Below are 21496 nucleotides of genomic sequence, written 5' to 3'. Positions count from 1 at the left end.
TGTTAAACAGAAACTGGCACAATAATTAGAATTTGTAGAAAATTATTTTATTATTCCACATGGAAAAATTTTTTAAAATATCATAAACGCGAAAATAATTGTACAAGCCAAAATCACCTCTATGGCAGGACTCAAAGAGGCTACAGACTACTCTAAATATGTGATAATGAACATATATTGCTAAATAGGTACTGGCCCTTTAATAATAACCATGAAGGGGTAACATTTAAACAGATCTCCAATAATTACATTACAGCCTGGCAAGCCATAGCCAATTCAAATACAAAATTAATGGAGTACTCCTATTGTATCTCCCCACCGCCAGGACTCAGTAACCGCATAACAATTTGCAATGAAAACTCACATATAAGGTGTCTTGTGCCACGTCCCTCATTATCACATATTTAGAGTAGTCTGTAGCCTCTTTGTGTCCTGCCATAGAGGTGATTTTGGCTTGTACAATTATTTTCGTGTTTGTGATATTTTTAAAAATGTTTCCATGTGGAATAATAAAATAATTTTATACAAATTCTAATTATTGTGCCAGTTTCTGTTTAACAAAAAGGATATAAAAACAGATGGGTTGTCATCAAGGTACAGAACATGGAGCGGAACGTAGGCAGAAGCAAGGAGCCGGGTCAGAGAGAGTATGGGGCTAGCAGCGGAGCGTAGGCAGAAGCCCAGAGCCGGGTCAAGGGAGAACCTTGAGACTAGCCATGAAATGTGCTAGAGAGCACCATAGGACAGAGTCAAGCAGCGGAGCGTAGGTCGAAGCCCAGAGCCGGGTCAAGGCAGAACCTTGAGACGACATGGAATGTGCTGGCGAGCACCATAGGGCAGAGTAAGGAAAACCAGGCAGAGACAGAGAACGTGGAATACTACAAGGCTCAGAATAGCAAAGGCCAGACATGGCGAAACAGGCAAGGCAGAGAACAGAGGAAGGACTACAAGTCAAAGAATAGCTAAGGCGAGACATAGCAAAACAGGCTAAGGCAGAGAACACAGGAAGGACTACAGGTCTAAGAATAACAAGGACAAACACAGCACGAGAGACAACACAAGACAAGGCACAGGACAAGAGGCAGAGTACAAGCACAGAGCATGTGCAGAGAAGCACTACAGGGCAGAGTGCAGGGGCACAGAATACAGAGAGCGACGGAGCAGACCAAGCAACCATGCAAGGAAGCAACACGATACTCAGGCACCGACCATAGGAAGGGGCGGTCTGATATAGGGCATTAGCACCTGCACTTCCGGGTCAGAACCAGGAGAGGACTTCCGGATCAGATCCTCCAGGATCATACAGAGGCTAGCTAGATCAGATTCTGCTGGACCATAGATAGGGTCACATGAGCAGGGACTCCAGGAGCATAGAGAGGATCGCTGCAGGCAGAGCAGAGACGGATGGTCACATAGCAACGGCGTGCAACCATGAGGTAAAGCACACATGCGCACTGGCAATGGCAGGCAGCCATGAGATGAGGCGTGCGTGCACACCGCACCAGGCATCTTGCAGCCCAACAGTCACGAGGTGCGTGTGCACACTGCTCCAGGGATCCTGCAGCATAAGACATAACGGGCATGATAGTTTGGTGCACGTGCACACTGCTCCAGGAGTCATGCGGCATACCAGACATGGTGGGTATGACAGTTCAGTGCGCGTGCACACTGATCCAAGGCTCATGCGGCATAACAGACATAGCGGGCATGACAATCATCACCGATCCTCCACCAAATGTTACAGTGGGTGCAAGACACTGTGGCTTGTATGCCTCTCCAGGTCTCTGTATAGCCATTAGACGACCAGGTGTTGGGTAAAGCTGGAAATTAGACTCATCAGAGTAGATTACCTTACTCCAGTCCTCTATGGTCCAATCCTTATGGTCTTTGGCAAACTTCAGCCTGGCTCTCCTTTGCTTCTCATTGTTGAAAGGCTTTTTTCTGGCTTTACATGACTTCAGCCCCGCCTCAAGGAGCCTGTTCCAAACTGTTCATGCCCTGCACTTCACCCCAGCTGCCATTTGCCATTCCTTTTGTAGGTCACTTGATGTCAGCCTGCGGTTGCTGAGTGACATTCGAATAAGAAGACGATCATCCCTGTTAGTGGAGAGTTGTTTTCGCTCTCTGCTGGTCTGTTTCTTTGTGTTCCCCAATGTCTGATGCTTGACCTTGCTGTAAAGGACTGCCGTCTTTTCTCCACGTTCAGGAAATGCTGCGCTTTGGACACAATAGATATCCGCTCTGCCCAAAGTGCCACCCCCTGTTGTATGCGCGGTGATTTCACATGTGTTCATTGAACACTTGCGGAATCACTGCATCCTATTCAGAGAACAGTGCTATTTATTTTGTGGAGACTGAGCATCTCCGCAACATAAATAGACATGCTGTGGTCTAGAAAGACGCGCCACATGTGCGTATACGCAGGTATGTCAGAGACATCCCTGTACGAATAGTGGAGATGGGATTTCATAAAATCCCCTTCACTATGCTGTAACATCTGGACGCTGTGGATTGGATGCTGCGGCTGAATGCAGCGTCAAATCCGAAGCAAATCCTGAAAGTGGAAACATACCCTTAGAAATTTTAAGGATGGAGGCCACATGACGCTCACTGTATCCCTCTGCTAGTAAAGCCAGAATTGAGCCCTTCCTTTCCTCTCTCAAGACTTTTCTTTTCAACTCCTTTGGCATGGGTTAAAAGTTATTTGTTCACTTCTGTTACTTTTGGGATATTACTAGCACTTGTTTTGCCATCCAGCTTGTCATATTGCAAGATTATTGTGAACACCACAGCAGGGTTTTTTTATACTTTCCTTCATTAAATAAGATTTGATTCAGGTGATCACCTAATCAGAAGCACATTAAAGGGAATCTGTCACGGAAATTTGCGGGCCAAGTAAATGCCCTGTGTCCGGTCCGATGGGCAGTGTTTCTTCTTCTTTTCTCCACCCCATCCGTGGCCGTTGTATGCATGGCTCCTCCGTCCTCCCCCTGTTGTATGCATGGCTCCTCCGTCCTTCCCTTATTGGATGCATGGCTGTTATGAATGGGTCACCGAGGAGGAAAAAAATAAACAACAAGCTAAGTCTCAGAAAACCAGAGAAGTTGGTAACTATGCAGATTGCAGATCCCTGAACTTAAACCGCACAACTAGCAGCAGTCGTGGAGCGTTCCTACGATGGTCCTAGACGCCTCGTTACAACCGGAGAGCTACATAAGCCTAAAGCAGGAAAAGAGGAAAACTAACTGGCCCAGAGCAGACCCCAAAAGGAAAGACAGCCCCCCACATGTATTGACGGTGAAACAAGATGAAATTACAAACAAAGGCAGGAAAAAAGGCTGAGCAAACGATGGGGCCCGGCTAACTAAACAGGACAGGAAAGGAAAGACACTGTCTGCAATCTGCAAAAAAAACCCTACAAAAATATTGTCCAACACTTCTGATAGCAAAATTAACCCTGAAGTCACTAGATTTCTAAACCTATATCAGCACTCTGAAATATTCTGAGACAGAGCAAAAAGAGGCCAATCCAATAAGGGACAAAAAGCAGCTTGGCAAATACTGATACATAGGAGTGGAAATTCAGCATAGCCCCAGCAGGGGCAGACTGACCACACAAGAAACTGAACTGACCAATAAGTGCAAGTGTGAACAATAGCAAAAAACAAACAACTTAAGAAGACTGGAAGAGAGCTGAAGTTCAGGACCTGAGAAGCAGACTGAATCACCAGCACCCGGATAGGGCGTCAGCTGTGTTATATCCAGTCTGATACTCCAGAGATCCAATCGTTATCTTCCTCATCAGGTGGCAGACCACTACCACTTAAACCAACCTCACTACCTCCTGTCACCACCAGAGGGAGAACGGGAGGGGAACTCTCAACTGGTGGAGCCGAAAATGAGTTCATAACACATGGCTCCTCTGTCCTCCTCCTGTTGTATGCATGGCTCGGCTCCCCCGTCATACTCACCCACTCCTGGTGCTCCACGCCTATGGGATTGGAGACGCGTGCATATTCATTACTTTAATGAGCGGTACCACGTGACCGCTGAACACAGGAACAGCTGCCAGCGTCGGACAACAGAGAGATGCAGGAAGGACTTGCAGTGATCGCGCAAGGAGTGGGTGGGTATGATGTGACAGTCGCCGGCTCATGCCGCTCTCCCTCCCCGACCCCCTGGGACAATGACTCATGTATAAGCCGAGGGGGGTGGGTTTCACCACAAAAAAAATGTGGTGAAAATCTCAGCTTATACCCGAGTATATTCGGTAAATGCATTTATTGGAATAATTTTTTTTTGTTTTTTGGGATTTTTTAAATATATTTTTACACTTTTTAATCACTTTTAAAAAAGCTTTTTAAATTTGTCCTATGATGGGACTTCACTGTATTGTGACAGATCGCCGATCTGATTCTCTACAATGCTTCTGATCGCTAGGCTCTTAGCAGGCGCTCACAAGACAACTTCCCTGCAGGACCACGCAGTCATCTTGTGGCCCAGGGTCACCATTGGCACAAGGCAATCATATCGCGTTGTTCTGTTGAAAGGAGAGAGTGAGCTCACTCCCTGTGTTGCACCTCAATGTCACAATTGACAGTGGCATAAAAGGGGTTAAATGTCCATGATCAGAGCTAGCACTGATTGTGTGAGTTGCTGCAGGGTGTCAGCTCTCACATAGAGCTGACACCTGTACTAGATTGCCGCAGCGCCGTACATATAATTCTCTTTGCAGGAACGCAGCTCCTGCAGAGCAGTATATTTATGGCAAATTCATATGGCAAATAACAAGCCTTCCCACAGCCTTCCCTGTTGCGAGTTCATTTTCCCCTTCACCATTGAGGTCTGATGAACTCCCTCTTCTGGTGAAGGAAGGTAGTGAGGCTTATTACCAAGCACCTGAGCAGGATGATGATGACTGGGTGACTGGAATTGTTGACTGGATATAAGGCAGCCGACGCCCTTCTGCCTTGCTGGTGATTTCCCTGAGGGATTCTAGGAGACCAGTCTGATTCCTGCTCCTCAAAAGCTAAGTTTTCTGCTCTGCTTTTTGCATTTGTGTTTTGGTTTTGTTTTGCCTTGCTTTTCTGGATTTCTGCCATTCCCTGCTGGGGTGAGCTGAATTCCTTTTTGCTCTGTCTTCAGAAAATACCTGAGTAATGATATAGTCTTTTTGAAGCCTAGCGTCTTCAGGGCTTTTTTCCCTATCAGTCTGTTGGCTCTTGTTTTGATAGGGTTTTGGCGGATTGCAGACAGCAGCTTTTCTATCCTGTCCTATTTAGTTAGCGTTGGCCCCATCTTTTGCTCAGCCTATCTTTCTATCTGTGTGAGTGTTTTTTCATCTTGCTTCACCGTCATTATATGTTGGGGGCTGCCTATTGCTTTGGGGTCTGCTCTGGGGCAGTTAAGATTTCCCTTTCTGTCTTTAGGCTATTTAGTTCTCCGGCTGTGATCGAGTGGTCTAGGGCACCGTAGGAACCCCCCACGGCTACTATTAGTTGTTGTTGATAGGTTCAAGGGTCTGCAATCCGATAGCTGCCAACTTCTCTGGTTTTCTGGACTTAGCTAGTATTTCTGTTTTTGCCTCCTATGGTGACTCATTCATAACACTTCCCCCTGCACCTTGCTCCTTCCATTCTGGAGCTCTCTCTGCAATCAGTCTATTAAGACCTTCAGGTTTCTGCTTATCCTGGGCAAGTTTTTGGTTCTTATAGTACTTGGGGCACATTTGGCATCATTCATTACTTAGCTCCCACCTTTCCTTGCTTATTTCAAGCATTTCCTTCTTTTCAATTAGCAGGGATTTCATAGGTGTTCTGCTTAGCCAGTTCTTATATTGCACTATATGGCTCTCTCATGGTTAGTTATCTTTTAAGCACTCTTGGGGACACCCATCAAATGCCTATGTTTTCTGCCATATAAATTTGTTGCTTGTAGGTTGATTCACATATTTATGTAGGGCTCTAGTCCACCACAAGATTGTTTATACACTGCTCAAAAAACTAAAGGGAACACTTAAACAACAGAATATAACTCGAAGTAAAAAAAGTTCTGTGAAATCAAACTGTCCACTTAGGAAGCAACACTGATTGACAATCAATTTCACATGCTGTTGTGCAAATGGAATAGACAACAGATGGAAATTATTGGCAATTATCAAGACACCCTCAATAAAGGAGTGGTTCTGCAGGTGGGGACCACAGGCAACATCTCAGTACCAATGCTTTGTGGCTGATGTTTTGGTCACTTTTGAATGTTGTTTGTGCTTTCACACTCGTGGTAGCATGAGACCGACTCTACAACCCACACAAGTGGCTCAGGTAGTGCAGCTCATCCAGGATGGCACATCAATGCGAGCTGTGGCAAGAAGGTTTGCTGTGTCTGTCAGCTTAGTGTCCAGAGGCTCGAGGCGCTACCAGGAGACAGGCCAGTACACCAGGAGACGTGGAGGGGGCCTTAGGAGGGCAACAATTCAGCAGCAGGACCGCTACATCAGCCTTTGTGCAAGGATGAACAGGAGGAGCACTGCCAGAGCCCTGCAAAATGACCTCCAGCAGGCCACAAATGTGCATGTGTCTGCATAAACGATTAGAAACTGACTCCATGAGGATGGTCTGAGTGCCTGACATCCACAGATGGGGGTTGCCGCTACCCCATATATGCAGGTAAACCACTGGTTGGATGCATGGCAGAGCTCAGATGGGTAGGAATGCCGTTTGACTTTTTCAACGCAGAATCGGCTTGAATTGAGATCGGAAGCCATGTCGCGTTTGGAGAGCCCCTGATGTGACTAAACGGTGGAAACGCCTGACAAGTGACAGCATTTTGGACAGTAGCCCCCTAAGGAACTTATCTAGATGTGTGGTGAGCACTTTGAACCCCCAAGTGCTTCACAGAAGTTTATAATGTAGAGCCGTAAAAATAAAAAATCTTATTTTTTTCACAAAAATCATCTTTTCGCCCCCAATTTTTTATTTTCCCAAGGGTAACATGAAAAATTGGACCCCAAAAGTTGTTTTGCAATTTGTCCCGAGTATGCTGATACCCCATAAGTTGGGGTAAACCACTGTTTGGGCGCATGGCAGAGCTCAAAATGGAAGGAGCACCGTTTGACTTTTTCAACGCCGAATTGGCTGGTATTGAGATCAGACGCATGTCGCGTTTGGAGAGCCCCTGATGTGCCTAAACAGTGGAAACCCCCCAATTTTAACTCTAACCCTAACGCACCCCTAACCATAACCTTAACCATAAACCTAACCCTAATCCTAACCCTAGTCTCAACCCTAACTTTAGCCCCAACCCTAACCTTAACTTTAGCCCTAACCCTAACTTTAGTCCCAACCCTAATGGGAAAATGGAAATAAATACCTTTTCTTATTTTATTATTTTTCCATAACTAAGGGGGTGATAAAGGGGGGTTTGATTTACTATTTATAGTGGGTTTTTATGTTTGGCTGCTGTCACACACTAAAAGACTCATTTTATTGCAAAAAATAATTTTTTGCATCACCACATTTTGAGAGCTATAATTTTGCCATATTTTGGCCCACAGTCATGTGAGGTCTTGTTCTTTGTGGGATGAGTTGACGTTTTTATTGGTTCCATTTTTGGGCACATCACATTTTTTTAACCTTTTTTTTTCTAATTTTTGGGAGGCAGAATGAACAAAAACCAGCAATTAATGAATTTCATTTTTTTTTTTTGGGGGGGGGGGGCGTTTATACCGCTCCCCGTGTGGTAAAATTGATAAAGCAGTTCTATTCTCCGGGTCAGTATGATGACAGCAATACCTCATTTATATTTGTTTTATGTTTTGGCACTTTTATGCAATAAAAGCTAGTTTAGTTTATAGAAAAAATAATTTTTACAACGCTTTATTCTGAGAGCTATAACTTTTTTATTTTTCTGGCGATGGAGCTATATTGCAGCTTGTTTTTTGAGGGAGAAGATGACGTTTTCAGCGGTAACAAGTTTATTTATATCCGTCTTTTTGATCGCATGTTATTCCACTTTTGTTCGGTGGTATGATGATAAAGCATTATTTTTTTGCTTTGTTTTTTTTAATGGTGTTCACTAAAGGGGTTAACTAGTGGGACAGTTTTAAAGGACGGGTTGTTCCGGACATGGTGATACTAAATATGTGTACTTCTATTGTTTAGATTTTTTTATTCAAATATTGATTTAATGATGGAATACATTTTTTTATTATCATTTAAAATATTTTTACAATTATTTTAAAAGTCTTTTTTCATTTCATTCTTACTTTTACACTTTGTCCCCTATGGGACACTCATTTTGTGCAGGCTGATCGCTTCTATAGCATGCAGATCTGCATGCTTTAGAAGCTGTCAGCGCTGCACTTTCTGCACACTGACCTGAGAGACTTCCTGACATGCACTGCACATGACAGGAACTCTCTCAGCTCTGGAGACCCGGATGTCATCATGACGACATCGGGTCTCCATGGCAGCAAACGGGACCCCGCGTTATGCCGCGGGGTCTCCGATCCAAAGGCAGAGGGGTTGCCAGCTCCGGAACGCTGCGATCATGTTTGATCGCAGTGTTCCGGGGGTTAAAGCTGAGAGCGTGCCAGCTGTGAGAATCAGCCGACTCCCGGCTGCTATCAGCTGCGCTCTCCCCGTGAACGTGGCTGATTGCCTATGATGTACTATTCCGTCCATGGGGATTAAGTCATAGGGCACATGGACGGAATAGTATATCCAAAGTCAGAAAGGGATTAAATTATGTCATTGGGCTATATGCTTTTTACTGCTCTTACATTACATATTCTAATGTATTATTCCACTATAATTCAAAACGTTATTCGTTTTATTTGATAAGGAAAAGCTTCCTCAATTGTAGACTTTCTTTTTTTTTAAACAAATATCAAGGTTGGTCAATGACTGTATGCAAGCTTTTAACTTTATCCCTCTGTGTTTGAGTTTGACATCCCTGGCTTAAAGGGTTATTTTCATCATGATAAAGGGTTACAATTGCAAAGAAGTTGTAAAAACAAACAACTTTGCAATTTTACTTTTGATTCAAAATCCTCTCCATTCTCAAGAACAGACCTTCAACACAATCGGTGGATAGTACCTTAGGCTTCGAATTAAGTTCTTACAATCTCTTTTCTATAGATTGTAGAACATGATAATTTACAAGTTGTTTTTCGAATCTAAAAAACCCCTCAGTATTCAAGGTTAAATTGCTGTGTTGGCACTTTGTGATAAATAAGTGGGTTTTGGATTGCAATTTGGGCACTCGGTCTCTAAAAGGTTCGCCATCACTGGCATGGACTGTTAACACATTTAAGACTATGTTTACATGTAGCTTTTTTGAAGTGTTTCTCTTTATGCAAAATTTACAGCAATTCTTTGAGTATTTCTGTCAGCAAGGTCAAATAGCAATCAGAAAGTAATCAAAGTGTGAAAATGCTGCAAAAAAAGAAAACAGGTTTTTGCTGCATTTTTTCAACTTTTTTGCTGCATTTTAGGTGAATACAGTAAATCTAACGTTATTAAACATGTACAGTAGACAAATGACACATGTAATCTGCACAAAAAATACGCTGAAAAAAATTGCAACAAAAGACAGCAGTGTGTGAACAAAATGTGGTATACATTTGCTTTCATATTTAACCATTGAGAAAAGCGGAAATGAAAATCTAGGGCACACAATCATGACTATGGAGATCGCTTATGGAGTGGTCGCATGACAACGGTAACAAGAGTGAAAACCAAGTCCTAACAGAAAATATCGCACAATATCAGGATTCTACACTACAATCTGTATCAAATTCTATAAATGGTCCCGCACAACTCTTAATTTAAACAATGTGATGTTAATTTTGCCCAAATATTTATGAACATAACAATATGGTTTTACAATATAAATTTTATAAAAGACATTTACCTTAGAAAGAATCGACACATGTTGACAACAGGGTCAACCTTGTATGGTTTAGCTGCAACATCCAATGATGAATCAAATTCTAAACTGTAGCCTGGAAAGCAATTGAGAAGACTTAAAAGATCCTAAAACAGTGGGGAATTAATCAGTTTTCTCTCAGCTTTAAAACTATATCTATAAATTTAAATAAATAAATGGTTATTACAACCTCTAATATAGATGTGAAATGGAAAAAAATAGTTCACCTATGGGTTTTTGTTTTTGAGAGAGAACATGTCAATTATCTAGAAATGTCTGTTTTGGTGTATACTGTTCCTATTTTGTTTCTTAACTGGCGTGGTCCCATCACTTAGCATTTCCTCTGCAACTGTATAATTGAAGAGCACAGTGTTACTATTTTTTTTTAAACCCTTAGAGACCAGGGGTAGTTAAATTTTTGAATTTTCGTTTTTTGCTCCTCTTCTTCCCAGAGCCATAACGGTTATTTTTCTATCAATATGGTGAGGGCTTATTTTTTGCAGAACAAGTAGAGCTTTTGCATTTTTGGGAGAAGGGAGCGTTATGTGCATGGAGAAACTCATCACTGAAATGGTTATGGGTGAGACCTCTCCATGATATGTGATATTTATACAAATTCTGAGACTATGAAAAAAGTGATGAAGTACATGCTATATGAGCAAAGAATACGTTTACATAGAGTTAAGAATCTCAGATTGCACGTTATGCCACTTATACTTTACAGGTTGTCACTATTATAACTTGTCTATGATCATTACGAGCAATAACGGTAGATGTGGATTTTCAATTACCATATTGATTTCTGGACACTAGACAGACCATAGACAGTTTACAACATCACAGAACTTACAGAGGAGTGTTGTTGTCAGTCCCAAACTATTTCAAACGGAAAAAGCTATATAAAGGAGAGATTCAGTTTAATTGTCTTTGAATAGGAGATTTGTATGAAGACATTTAGACTAGAAAATCTGACTAAAGTTTGGGTATCTTATTGTCCGCATCTCTAAGAGCAGTTTTTTGTCTTGTTGTTGTTTGTGTCTTTGTACATGTGCATTTTTAATAGAGACTATAGTCCTTTTTAATAAGTTTTGAAATAAAGTAGATTAGTATTATCTTTCTAGTTTATACATGACTGGTCCACTGCTATACTTATCAACATATTAGCAAACATTGTGTCTGTTTCCCAAAGATAGTAGAACAATACTAGGACTGGACTGCAATACTAGGACAAGTACAAAAGCTAATCAGCAACTAATCAAGAAATGGCAACCTTTGAGCATTAATTCAACAACAAAGTTTCAACATTCATTCTCACATTCACTGTAGCTCATGTCCCAGGGCCTACTGAAATAATACATCTGGATAATTCAGATTAAATGCTGTGTCGACACACTCTTCCTCTTTGAAGAGGTTATTTTCTTTAAATGATGGCATTGTATTGCAGTAAAACTAGGTTATTATGAAATTCAATAAATAAACAATTTGATTTCATTATGTAAAATTATGTTTTATAGAACTCCTTTTATGCTTAAAATGTGGTATATAAATACTTGGCATGGAATAAAGAGCAGATACAACATGTTTTGAGATACCTCAAGTTTTGTGTAACAACAAATGTAAATTTTATTCCAGAAAAAAGAACATTTGCCAAACTGAATCAGCAGGAATTTAAGTTTAGACAGGACCTTGAGCAGAGACAATGGATAACCCCTTCACCAGAAGCCTGTTTTCACCTTTCTGACCAGGCCAATTGTTTCAACTCTAAAGGGGGTTTTACACTAAGCGATATCGCTAGCAATATCGCTAAAACGTCACTGGTTTTGCGACGTTATAGCGATATTGCTAGCGATATCGCTATGTGTGATACTTACCTCCGACCGGCTCCCCCGCTGGCTATCGCTGATCGCGCGAGATCGGGCGGCTCCATTTCTTGTCGTCAGCTTCCTGCTGGGCTTCCTGCTGTGTGAGACAAGCGACGCTGGAGGTGGGCGGGAGGACGTCTGGATCGCTGTGTGTGAAAGGTGAGTATCATCCGCTGCGTCGCTGCTGCATCGCTGTGAGATCTTTCTGTGTGAAAGCTCACTAGCGATCATTTAGCGATGCACCAGCGATCCTGACCGGGTCGAATCGCTGGTACATCGCTAAATGTAAAAGGGCCTTAACTGACCACTGTCAATTTATGAGGTCATAACTCTGGAAAGCTTCAATGGATCCCACTCACTGCTTGTGAGATATTTTTTTCATGACATATTGTATTTCATGATAGTGATAAAATATCTTTAACCCCTTCACTACCAAGGGTGGTTTGCACGTTAACTCCCGGGCCAATTTTTACAATTCTGACCACTGTACCTTTATGAGGTCATAACTCTGGAACTCTTTCATGGATCCTGGTGATTCTGACATTGTTTTCTCGTGACATATTGTACTTCATGGTAGTGGTAAAATTGCATTCAAATAACTTGCGTTTATTTGTGAAAAAAACGGAAATTTGGCGAAAATTTTGAAAATTTTGCAATTTTCCAACTTTGAATTTTTATGCCCTTAAATCACAGCGATACGGCACACAAAAAACTTAATACATAACATTTCCCACATGTTTACTTTACATCAGCACAATTTTGGAACCAAAATTTTTTTTTGTTAGGAAGTTATAAGGGTTAAAAATTGACCAGCGATTTCTCATTTTTGCAACACCATTTTATTTTTAGGGACCACTTCACATTTGAAGCCACTTTGAGGGGTCTATATGATAGAAAATACCCAAAAGTGACACCATTCTAAAAACTGCACCCCTTAAGGTGCTTAAAACCACATTCAAGAAGTTTATTAACCCTTTAGGTGCGTCACAGGAATTTTTTGAATATTAAAAAAAAATGAACATTTAACTTTTTTTCACAAAAAAAATACTTCAGGTTCAATTTTCTTTATTTTACCAAGGGTAACAGGAGAAATTGGACTGCAAAAGTTATTGTGCAATTTGTCCTGAGTACGCTGATACCTGATATGTGGGGGGGAACCACTGTTTCGGCGCATGGCAGACCTCAGTAGGGAAGGAGCGCTGTTTGACTTTTTCAATGCAAAATTGGCTGGAATTCAGATCGGACGCCATGTCGCGTTTGGAGAGCCCCTGATGTACCTAAACAGTGGAAACCCCCCAAGTGACCCCATTTTGGAAACTAGACCCCCCAAGGAACTTATCTAGATATGTGGTGAGAACTTTGAACCCACAAGGGCTTCACAGAAGTTTATAACGTACAGCGGTACAATTAAAAAATCATATTTTTTCCACAAAAATGATCTTTTCACCCCCAATTTTTATTTTTCCATGGGTAACAGGACCCTAAAAGTTATTGTGCAATTTGTCCTGAGTACGCTGATACCCCATATGTGGGTGTAAATGACTATTTGGGCGCATGGCAGAGCTCGGAAGGGAAGCAGCGCCATTTGACGTTTTTGGCTAGAATTGAGATCGGACACCATGTCGCGATTGGAAAACCCCTGATGTACCAAAACAGTGGAAACCCCCCACAAATGACACCATTTTGGAATCTAGACCCCCCAAGGAACTTATCTAGATGTGTGGTGAGAACTTTGAACCCCCAAGGGCTTCACAGAAGTTTATAACGTACAGCAGTACAATTAAAAAATCATATTTTTTCCACAAAAATGATCTTTTCACCCTCAATTCTTATTTTTCCAAAAGTAACAGGACCCTAAAAGATATTGTGCAATTTATCCTGAGTACGCTGATACCCCACATGTGGGTGTAAACCACTATTTGGGCGCATGGCAGAGCTCGGAAGGGAAGCAGCGCCATTTGATGTTTTTGGCTGGAATTGAGATCAGACACCATGTCGCGTTAGGAAAGCCCCTGATGTACCAAAACAGTAGAAACCCCCCACAAATGACACCATTTTGGAAACTAGACCCCCCAAGGAACTTATCTAGATGTGTGGTGAGCACTTTGAACCCCCCAGTGCTTCACTGAAGTTTATAACGTCCGGGCGTGAAAATAAAAAAATCGTATTTTTTCCACAAACATGATCTTTTAGTCCCCATTTTTTTATTTTCCCAAGGGTAACAGGAGAAATTGGACCACAAAAGTTGTTGTCCAATTTGTCCTGAGTACGCTGATACCTCATATGTGGGAGAAAACTACTGTATGGGCACACGTCGGGGCTCGGAAGGGAAGTAGTGACGTTTTGGAATGCAGACTTTGATGGATTGGTCTGCGGGTGTCATGTGCGTTTGGAGAGCCCCTGATGTACCTAAACAGTGGAAACCCCCCACAAGTGACCCCATTTTGGAAACTAGACCCCCACGGAGCTTATCTAGTGTGGAGAGCACTTTGAACCCCCAAGTGCTTCACAGAAGTTTATAACGCCTGGGCGTGAAAATAAAAAAAACATTTTTTTCCGCAAAATTATATTTTTGCCCCCAATTTTTTATTTTCCTAAGGGTAACAGGAGAAATTGGACCCCAAAAGTTGTTTTGTAATTTGTCCTGAGTAGGCTGATACCCTACATGTGGGGGTAAAACACTCTTTGGGCACATGGCAGAGCTTGGAAGGGAAGGAGCACCATTTGACTTTTTCAACGCAGAATTGGCTGGAATTGAGATCAGACGCCATGTTGCCTTTGGAGAGCACCTGATGTGCCCAAACAGTGGAAACCCCCAATTATAACTCCAACCCTAACCTCAACACACCCCTAACCCTAATCTGAGCCCTAGCCCTAACCCTAGCCCTAGCCCTAACCCTAGCCCTAACCCTAGCCCTAACCCTAGCCCTACCCTAACCCTAGCGGGAAAATGGAAATAAATACATTTTCTTTTAGTTTTATTATTTTTCCCTAACTAAGGGGGTGATAACGGGGGTTTGATTTACGATTTATGGCGGTTTTTATGTTTGGCGGCTGTCGCACGCTAAAAGACGCTTTTTATTGTAAAAATAGTTTTTCCATCACCACATATTGTGAGCTATAATTTTTCCGTATTTTGACCCACCGAGTCATGTGAGGTCTTATTTTTGCGGGACGAGTTGACGTTTTTATTGGTACCATTTTCGGGCACGTGACATTTTTTGATCGCTTTTTATTCCGATTTTTGGGGCGCAGAATGAACAAAAACCAGCGTTTCATGAATTTCTTTTGGGGGGGTGCGTTTACACCGTTCCGCGTGCGGTAAAATTGATAACGCGTTTTTATTCTTCGGGTCAGTACGGTTACAGCGATACCTCATTTAGGTCGTTTTTTTATGTTTTGTCGTTTTTTTGCAATGAAAACAATTTTATATAAAAAATAATTATTTTTGTATCGCTTTATTTTGTGAGCTATAACTTTTTTATTTTTTTGCGGATGATGCTGTATAGCGGCTCGTTTTTTGCGGGACAAGATGACGTTTTCAGCGGTACCATGCATATTTATATGCGTCTTTTTGATCGCACGTTATTGCACTTTTTGTTCGGTGGTATGATAATAAATCATTATTTTTTGCTTCGTTTTTTATTTTTATTTTTTAAGGGGTTCGCTAAAGGGGTTAACTAATGGGACAGTTTTATAGGGCAGGTCATTACGGACGCGGCGATACCAAATATGTGTACTTTTATTGTTTTTGGGTTTTTTTATTTTGAAAAAATTGATTTATTGGGGAATATTTTTTTTTTTTTTTACTAATTTATTTAGCGATTTTTTTTAAATTATTTTTAACACTTTTTTTTTTTTTTTTTTTACTTTATTACCTTGTCCCAGGTGGGACATCACTGTCCTGTGACAGATCGCTGATCTGTCACATCACAGATCACTGTGACAGATCAGCGATCTGACACAGGCACTGCTGAAGGCTTCCTCAGGCCCCCGTCGCCATCTTGGATTCGGGGGCCTGGAGGAAAGGAGCCCCCCGCAGCAGCGCTGCACATTGCGCTGCCGTGGGGGGCTCAGGGAAGCACGGAGGGAGCCCCCTCCCTGCCGATGCTTCCCTTTAACCCCCGGTACACCGCGTTCGCGTTTGATCGCGGTGTGCAAGGGGTTAACGTGTCGGGGGCGGTCCGTGACCGCCCCTGACACATTGTGCCGGGTGTCAGCTATGATAATTAGCTGACACTCGGCCGCGATCAGCGGCGCTCACCACGTGGGCGCCGCTGATCGCGATGACGTAATATTCCGTCCATGGTAATTAGGTCCACGGTCACATGGACGGAATATTACGTCAATTGTAGGTAAGGGGTTAATAAGACTTGTGTTTATGTGTGAAAAAAATCAGAAATTTGGCGTAAATTTCAAAATTTAGCAATTTTCAAAATTTTCTTTTTATGCCCTTAAATCAGTGAGTCGTGTCACACAAAATAGTTAATATATAACGTTTCTCACATGTCTACTTTACATCAGCACAATTTTTTATACAATTTTTTTTTGTTAGGAAGTTATAAGAGTTAAAAGATGACCAGCGATTTCTCATTTTTACAACAAAACCATTTTTTAGGGACCACATTGCAATTGAATTGACTTTCAAAAGGCCACAAAAAGGTCATTGCTAAAGAAGCTGGCTGTTCACAGAGTGCTGTATCAAAGCATCCAAGTGCTCTTTTTTTAGGGACTAACTCACACTTGAAGTGACTTTGAGGGGCCTATATGACAGAAAATGCCCCCAAATTACCCCCATTCTAAAACCTGCACCCCTCAAGGTGCTCAACCACATTCAAGAAGTTTATTAACCCTTCAGGTGCTTCACAGGAATTAATGGAATGTGGAGGAAAAAATAAACTTTTTTTTTCACCAAAAATTTCCTTTAGACCCAATTTTTTTTTTTAACTTTCACAAGGGTAAAAAGAGAAAATGGATCATACGATTTGTTGTGCAATTTCTCCTGAGCATGCCTATACCACATATGTGGGGGAAAACCACAGTTTGGGTGCATGGCAGGGCTCCGAAGGGAAGGAGCGCGATATGACTTTTTCAATGTAAAAATTTGCTGTCATAATTAGCGGACGCCATGTCGCGTTTAGAGAGCCCCTGATGTGCCTAAACAGTGGAAATTTCCCACAAGTGACACTATTTTGGAAACTAGAACCCTCACAGACCTTATCTAGATGTGTATTGAGCACCTAGAACCCACAGGTGTTTCACAGAAGTTTATAACGGTGAGCTGTGAAAATTAAAAAAAAAAAAAATCACATTTCTCTCACAAAAATGTTTTTTAGTTCCAAATTTTGCATTTTCATAAGGTACACACGTGGCCAAAATTGTTGGAACCCCTCATTTAATGACAGAAAAACCTACAGTGCTGAGAGAAATAAGTTTAATCTGACAAAATTAATATTAAATCAAAAATATATAAAATGAACAAATGAAAGTCAGACATTGCTTCTCAACCATTCTTCCACAGGTTTTTAAAAGAAAATAAAACTCATGAAATAGGCCTGGACAAAAATGATGGTACCCCTGAAAATAATGTGACAAAAGGGACATGTTAAATCAAGGTGTGCCACTAATTAGCATCACAGGAGTCTGCAATCTTGGAATCAGTGAATGGGCCTGTACAGAGGGCTACAGATACTCACTGTGCTGTTTGGTGACATGGTGTGTATCACACTCAGCAGGGACTAGAGCAGGGTTCTTCAACTCCAGTCTTCAAGGCCCACCAACAGATCATATTTTCAGGATTTCCTCTGTATTGCACAGGTGATTACCTGTGCAATACTAAGGAAATCCAGAAAACATGATCTGTTGGTGGGCCTTGAGGACTGGAGTTGGGGAACCCTGGACTAGAGGAAGCGAAGGAAAGAGTTGTCTCAAGAGATTAGAAAGAAAATTATAGACAAACATGTTAAAGGTAAAAGTTATAAGACCATCTCCAAGCAGCTTGATATCAGTTCCTGTGACTGCAGCTGCATATATTATTCAGAAATTTAAGCTCCATGGGACTGTAGCCAACCTCCCTGGCCACAGGAGGAAAATTGATGACAAATCAAAGAAACGGATAATACGAATGGTAACAAGAGAGACCAGAAAAACTTCTAAACAGATTAAAGGTGACCTTCAAGCTCAAGGAACATCATTGTCAGATTTCACCATCTGTCGTTGTATGAGCCAAAGTGGACTTCATGGGAGACGACCAAGGACACCATTGTTGAAAAAAAAATTATAAAAAAGCCAGACTGAAATTTGCCAATCTACATGTTGACAAGCCACAAAGCTTCTGGAAGAAGATAAAAATGGAAATTTTTGGCAACGCACATCAGCTCTATGTTCACAGATGGGAAAATGAAGCATCTCAGAACACTGTCCCAACTGGAAAACATGTAGGAGGCTCTGTTATGTTTTGGGGCTGCTTTGCTGCATCTGGCACAGGGTGTCTAGAATCTGTGCAGGGTACAATGAAATCGCAAGACTATTAAGGGATTCTAGACAGAAATGTGCTGCCCAGTGTCAGAAAGCTTGGTCTCAGTCGCAGGTCATGGGTCTTGCAACAGGATGACCCAAAACACACAGCTACAAACACCCAAGAATGGCTAAGAGGAAAACACTGGACTATTCTGAAGTGGCCTTCTATGAGCCCTGACCTAAATCCTATTGAGCATTTTTTGGAAAGAGCTAAAACATGCCGTCTGGAAAAGGTAACCTTCAAACACGAGACAAATGGAGAAATTTGAGCTTGAGGAGTGGGCCAAAATACTATCGAGAGGTGCATAAGTCTCATTGACAGTTACAGGAATCGCTTGATTGCAGTGACTGCCTCAAAAGGTTGTGCAACAAAATATTATGCTAAGGGTACCATCATTTCTGTCCAGGCCTATTTCATGAGTTTTATTTTTTTTATTTTTTTTTTTTAACTCTGTGGAAGCATGGTTGAAAAGTAATGTCTGAATTTAATTTGTTCATTTTTATAGATGTTTGATTTATTATTACTTTTGTCAGATTAAAGTTATTTCTGTCACCATTGTGGGTTTTTCTGTCATTAACCCCTTTACCCCCAAGGGTGGTTTGCATGTTTATGACCAGGTCATTTTTTACAATTCTGACCACTGTCCCTTTACGAGGTAATAACTCTGGAACGCTTCCATGGATCCTGGTGATTCTGACATTGCTTTCTCAGGCTTTCTCATATTGTGCTTCATGACAGTGGTAAAATTTCTTTGATATAACTTGCATTTATTTGTGAAAAAAAAACAGAAATTTGGCAAAAATTTAGAAAATTTTGCAATTTTCCAACTTTGAATTTTCATGCCCTTAAATCACAGCGATATGTCACACAAAATACTTAATAAGTAACATTTCCCACATGTCTACTTTACATCAGCACAATTTTGGAACCACAATTTTTTTTTTTTGTTAGTTATAAGGGTTAAAAGTTGACCAGCGATTTCTCATTTTTACACCACCATTTTTTTAGTGAACACATCACATTTGAAGTAACTTTGAGGGGTCTATATAATAGAAAATAGCAAAAAGTGACACCATTCTAAAAACTGCACCCCTCAAGGTGCTCAAAACCACATTCAAGAAGTTTATTAACCCTTCAGATGCTTCACAGGAATTTTTTGGAATGTTTACAAAAAATGAACATTTAACTTTTTTCACCAAAAATTTATTTCAGATCCAATTTGTTTTATTTTACCAAGGGTAACAGGAGAAAATGGACCCCAGAATCTGTTGTACAATTTGTCCTGAGTACGCTGATACCTCATATATGCAGGTAAACCACTGTTTGGGCGCATGGTAGAGCTTGGAAGGGACGGAGCGCCGTTTGACTTTTCAGTGCAAAATTGGCTGGAATTGAGATTGGACGCCATGTCGGGCTTGGAGAGCCCCTGATATGCCTAAACAGTGGAAACCACCAAAAGTGACACCATTCTGGAAAGTATTTGCAATTTGAAACCCCAAGTGCTTCACAGAAGTTTATAATATACAGCCGTAAAAATAAAAAAAATATTGTTTTTCACAAAAATGATCTTTTTGCCCCCAATTTTTTATTTTCCCAAGGGTAACAGGAGAAATTGGACCCCAAAATATGTGGTGGTAAACCACTGTTTGGGAGCATGGTAGAGCTTGGAAGGGAAGGAGCGTTGTTTGACTTTTCAATGCAAAATTGCCTGGAATAGAGATCAGATGCCATGTTGCATTTGGAGAGCCCCTGATGTGCCTAAACAGTGGAAACCCCCCAATTCTAACTCTAACCCTAACCTCAACACACCCCTAACCCTAATCCCAACCCCAACCATAACCCTAACACACCCCTAACCCTAATCCCAACCCAAACCCTAACTTTAGTCCCATTTCTAACACTAACTTTAGCCCTAACCCTAACATTAGCCCCAAGCCTAACCCTAACTTTAGCCCCAAGCCTAACCCATGGGAAAATGGAAATAAATACTTTTTATTTTATTATTATTCCCTAACTAAGGGGGTGATAAAGGGGGGTTTGATTTACTATATATAATGGGTTTTTATGTTTGGCAGCTGTCACACACTAAGGCTATGTACCCACGTATGCAGAAAAAAACGGACTCCTTCCCAGGAAAAATGCGCGTTTTTGCGTGATTTTTGCGCTTTTTTTTATAGGAGCATCCTCCTGTTCATAGAATATAGTTAGAAATGCAGAAATTAATGAGGCGCCTGTTTTTACTGCCAGGCATGCCAAGCATCATCATGGCATCCGGCATCTACAGCATCGTGTCCTCCTGATGAACCGTGATAACGGGGAAACCCGTCGGGGCATCTTCAACTCATGCTAAGGACTATTCAATCTGCTCTATCATTTTCATTCATGCTATAATGCTACTATATAGAGCTGCTGTGTGAGGATCTGTTACGTTATCCTTGTGGAGTATCCTCAACTCATGTTAAGCTCCATTGTACTTTGGGCTTTATGCTTCTCATTAATGCTATGGTGTCTTTTGTATAGGACTATTGTGGGGAGTTTCTAGCTCATGCTAAGTCTTATTAAAATTTGCTCTATTATTTCTATTCATGCTATAATGTTATTAGATAGAGCTTTTGTGTGAGGATTTGCTAAGTGATTATTGTGGAGTATCCTCAACTCATTTTAAGCTCCATTTATTTCTGGGCTTTATGTTTCTTGATGATGCTATAGCATTTTTTGTATAGGACTATTGTATTAAGATGTGTCAGATTTTTTGCATGTTTTTGAGATAATTTTCGTTTTTTCTGTACCCGTAGGGCAACCTATGATATGTTTAGTATTATATAAGAATCTATTCCTTTCATTTCTTTCCTCCGCTATATTGTTTCCCACCTATATTGATAGGGTTAAATCAGGGGAGAGAAGGACATTCCACGTTGAGTGAGGGCGCCAAACAATCGTTTCTTAGGGTGTCAACCTCAACAGCAAGGAAGGAGAGAGATTAGGTTTATTGTAGGGTTTTGGCAGGCAAGTGTCTTGGTCAATTATTGTGTTTTGTATCTTATGGTATATGTACCTTTCTACACTGGGTTAGGTGTTTTTTTTTTAAAAAAGGATGAAAATTAAAATACTCTGTTTTCAAAGGAGATTGATGTTCACTTTACTTACTTCACCTTTCTGAGGTCAGCGCGAGAGCCATGTGAAACAT

General features: G+C 41.3%; 1 protein-coding gene across 3 annotated transcripts in view; it reads right to left on the bottom strand.

The window, feature by feature from the left end:
* Window positions 1-21496, bottom strand: part of PGAP1 (post-GPI attachment to proteins inositol deacylase 1) — a 794782-nt gene that overhangs the window by 140839 nt on the left and 632447 nt on the right. For all 3 annotated transcript variants that reach the window (XM_073558145.1, XM_073558147.1, XM_073558146.1), the window contains one exon: window positions 9913-10003. In XM_073558145.1, coding sequence (XP_073414246.1) covers window positions 9913-10003 — 91 coding nt within the window. The remainder of the gene's footprint in view (window positions 1-9912; window positions 10004-21496) is intronic.

The sequence above is a fragment of the Dendrobates tinctorius genome, unplaced genomic scaffold (assembly GCF_039654945.1).
Source record: "Dendrobates tinctorius isolate UK_male_01 unplaced genomic scaffold, ASM3965494v1 ptg000254l, whole genome shotgun sequence".
Taxonomy (NCBI): domain Eukaryota; kingdom Metazoa; phylum Chordata; class Amphibia; order Anura; family Dendrobatidae; genus Dendrobates; species Dendrobates tinctorius.
Note: the sequence above shows the minus strand (reverse complement) of the source record. Positions and strands in the feature narration are given on the sequence as shown.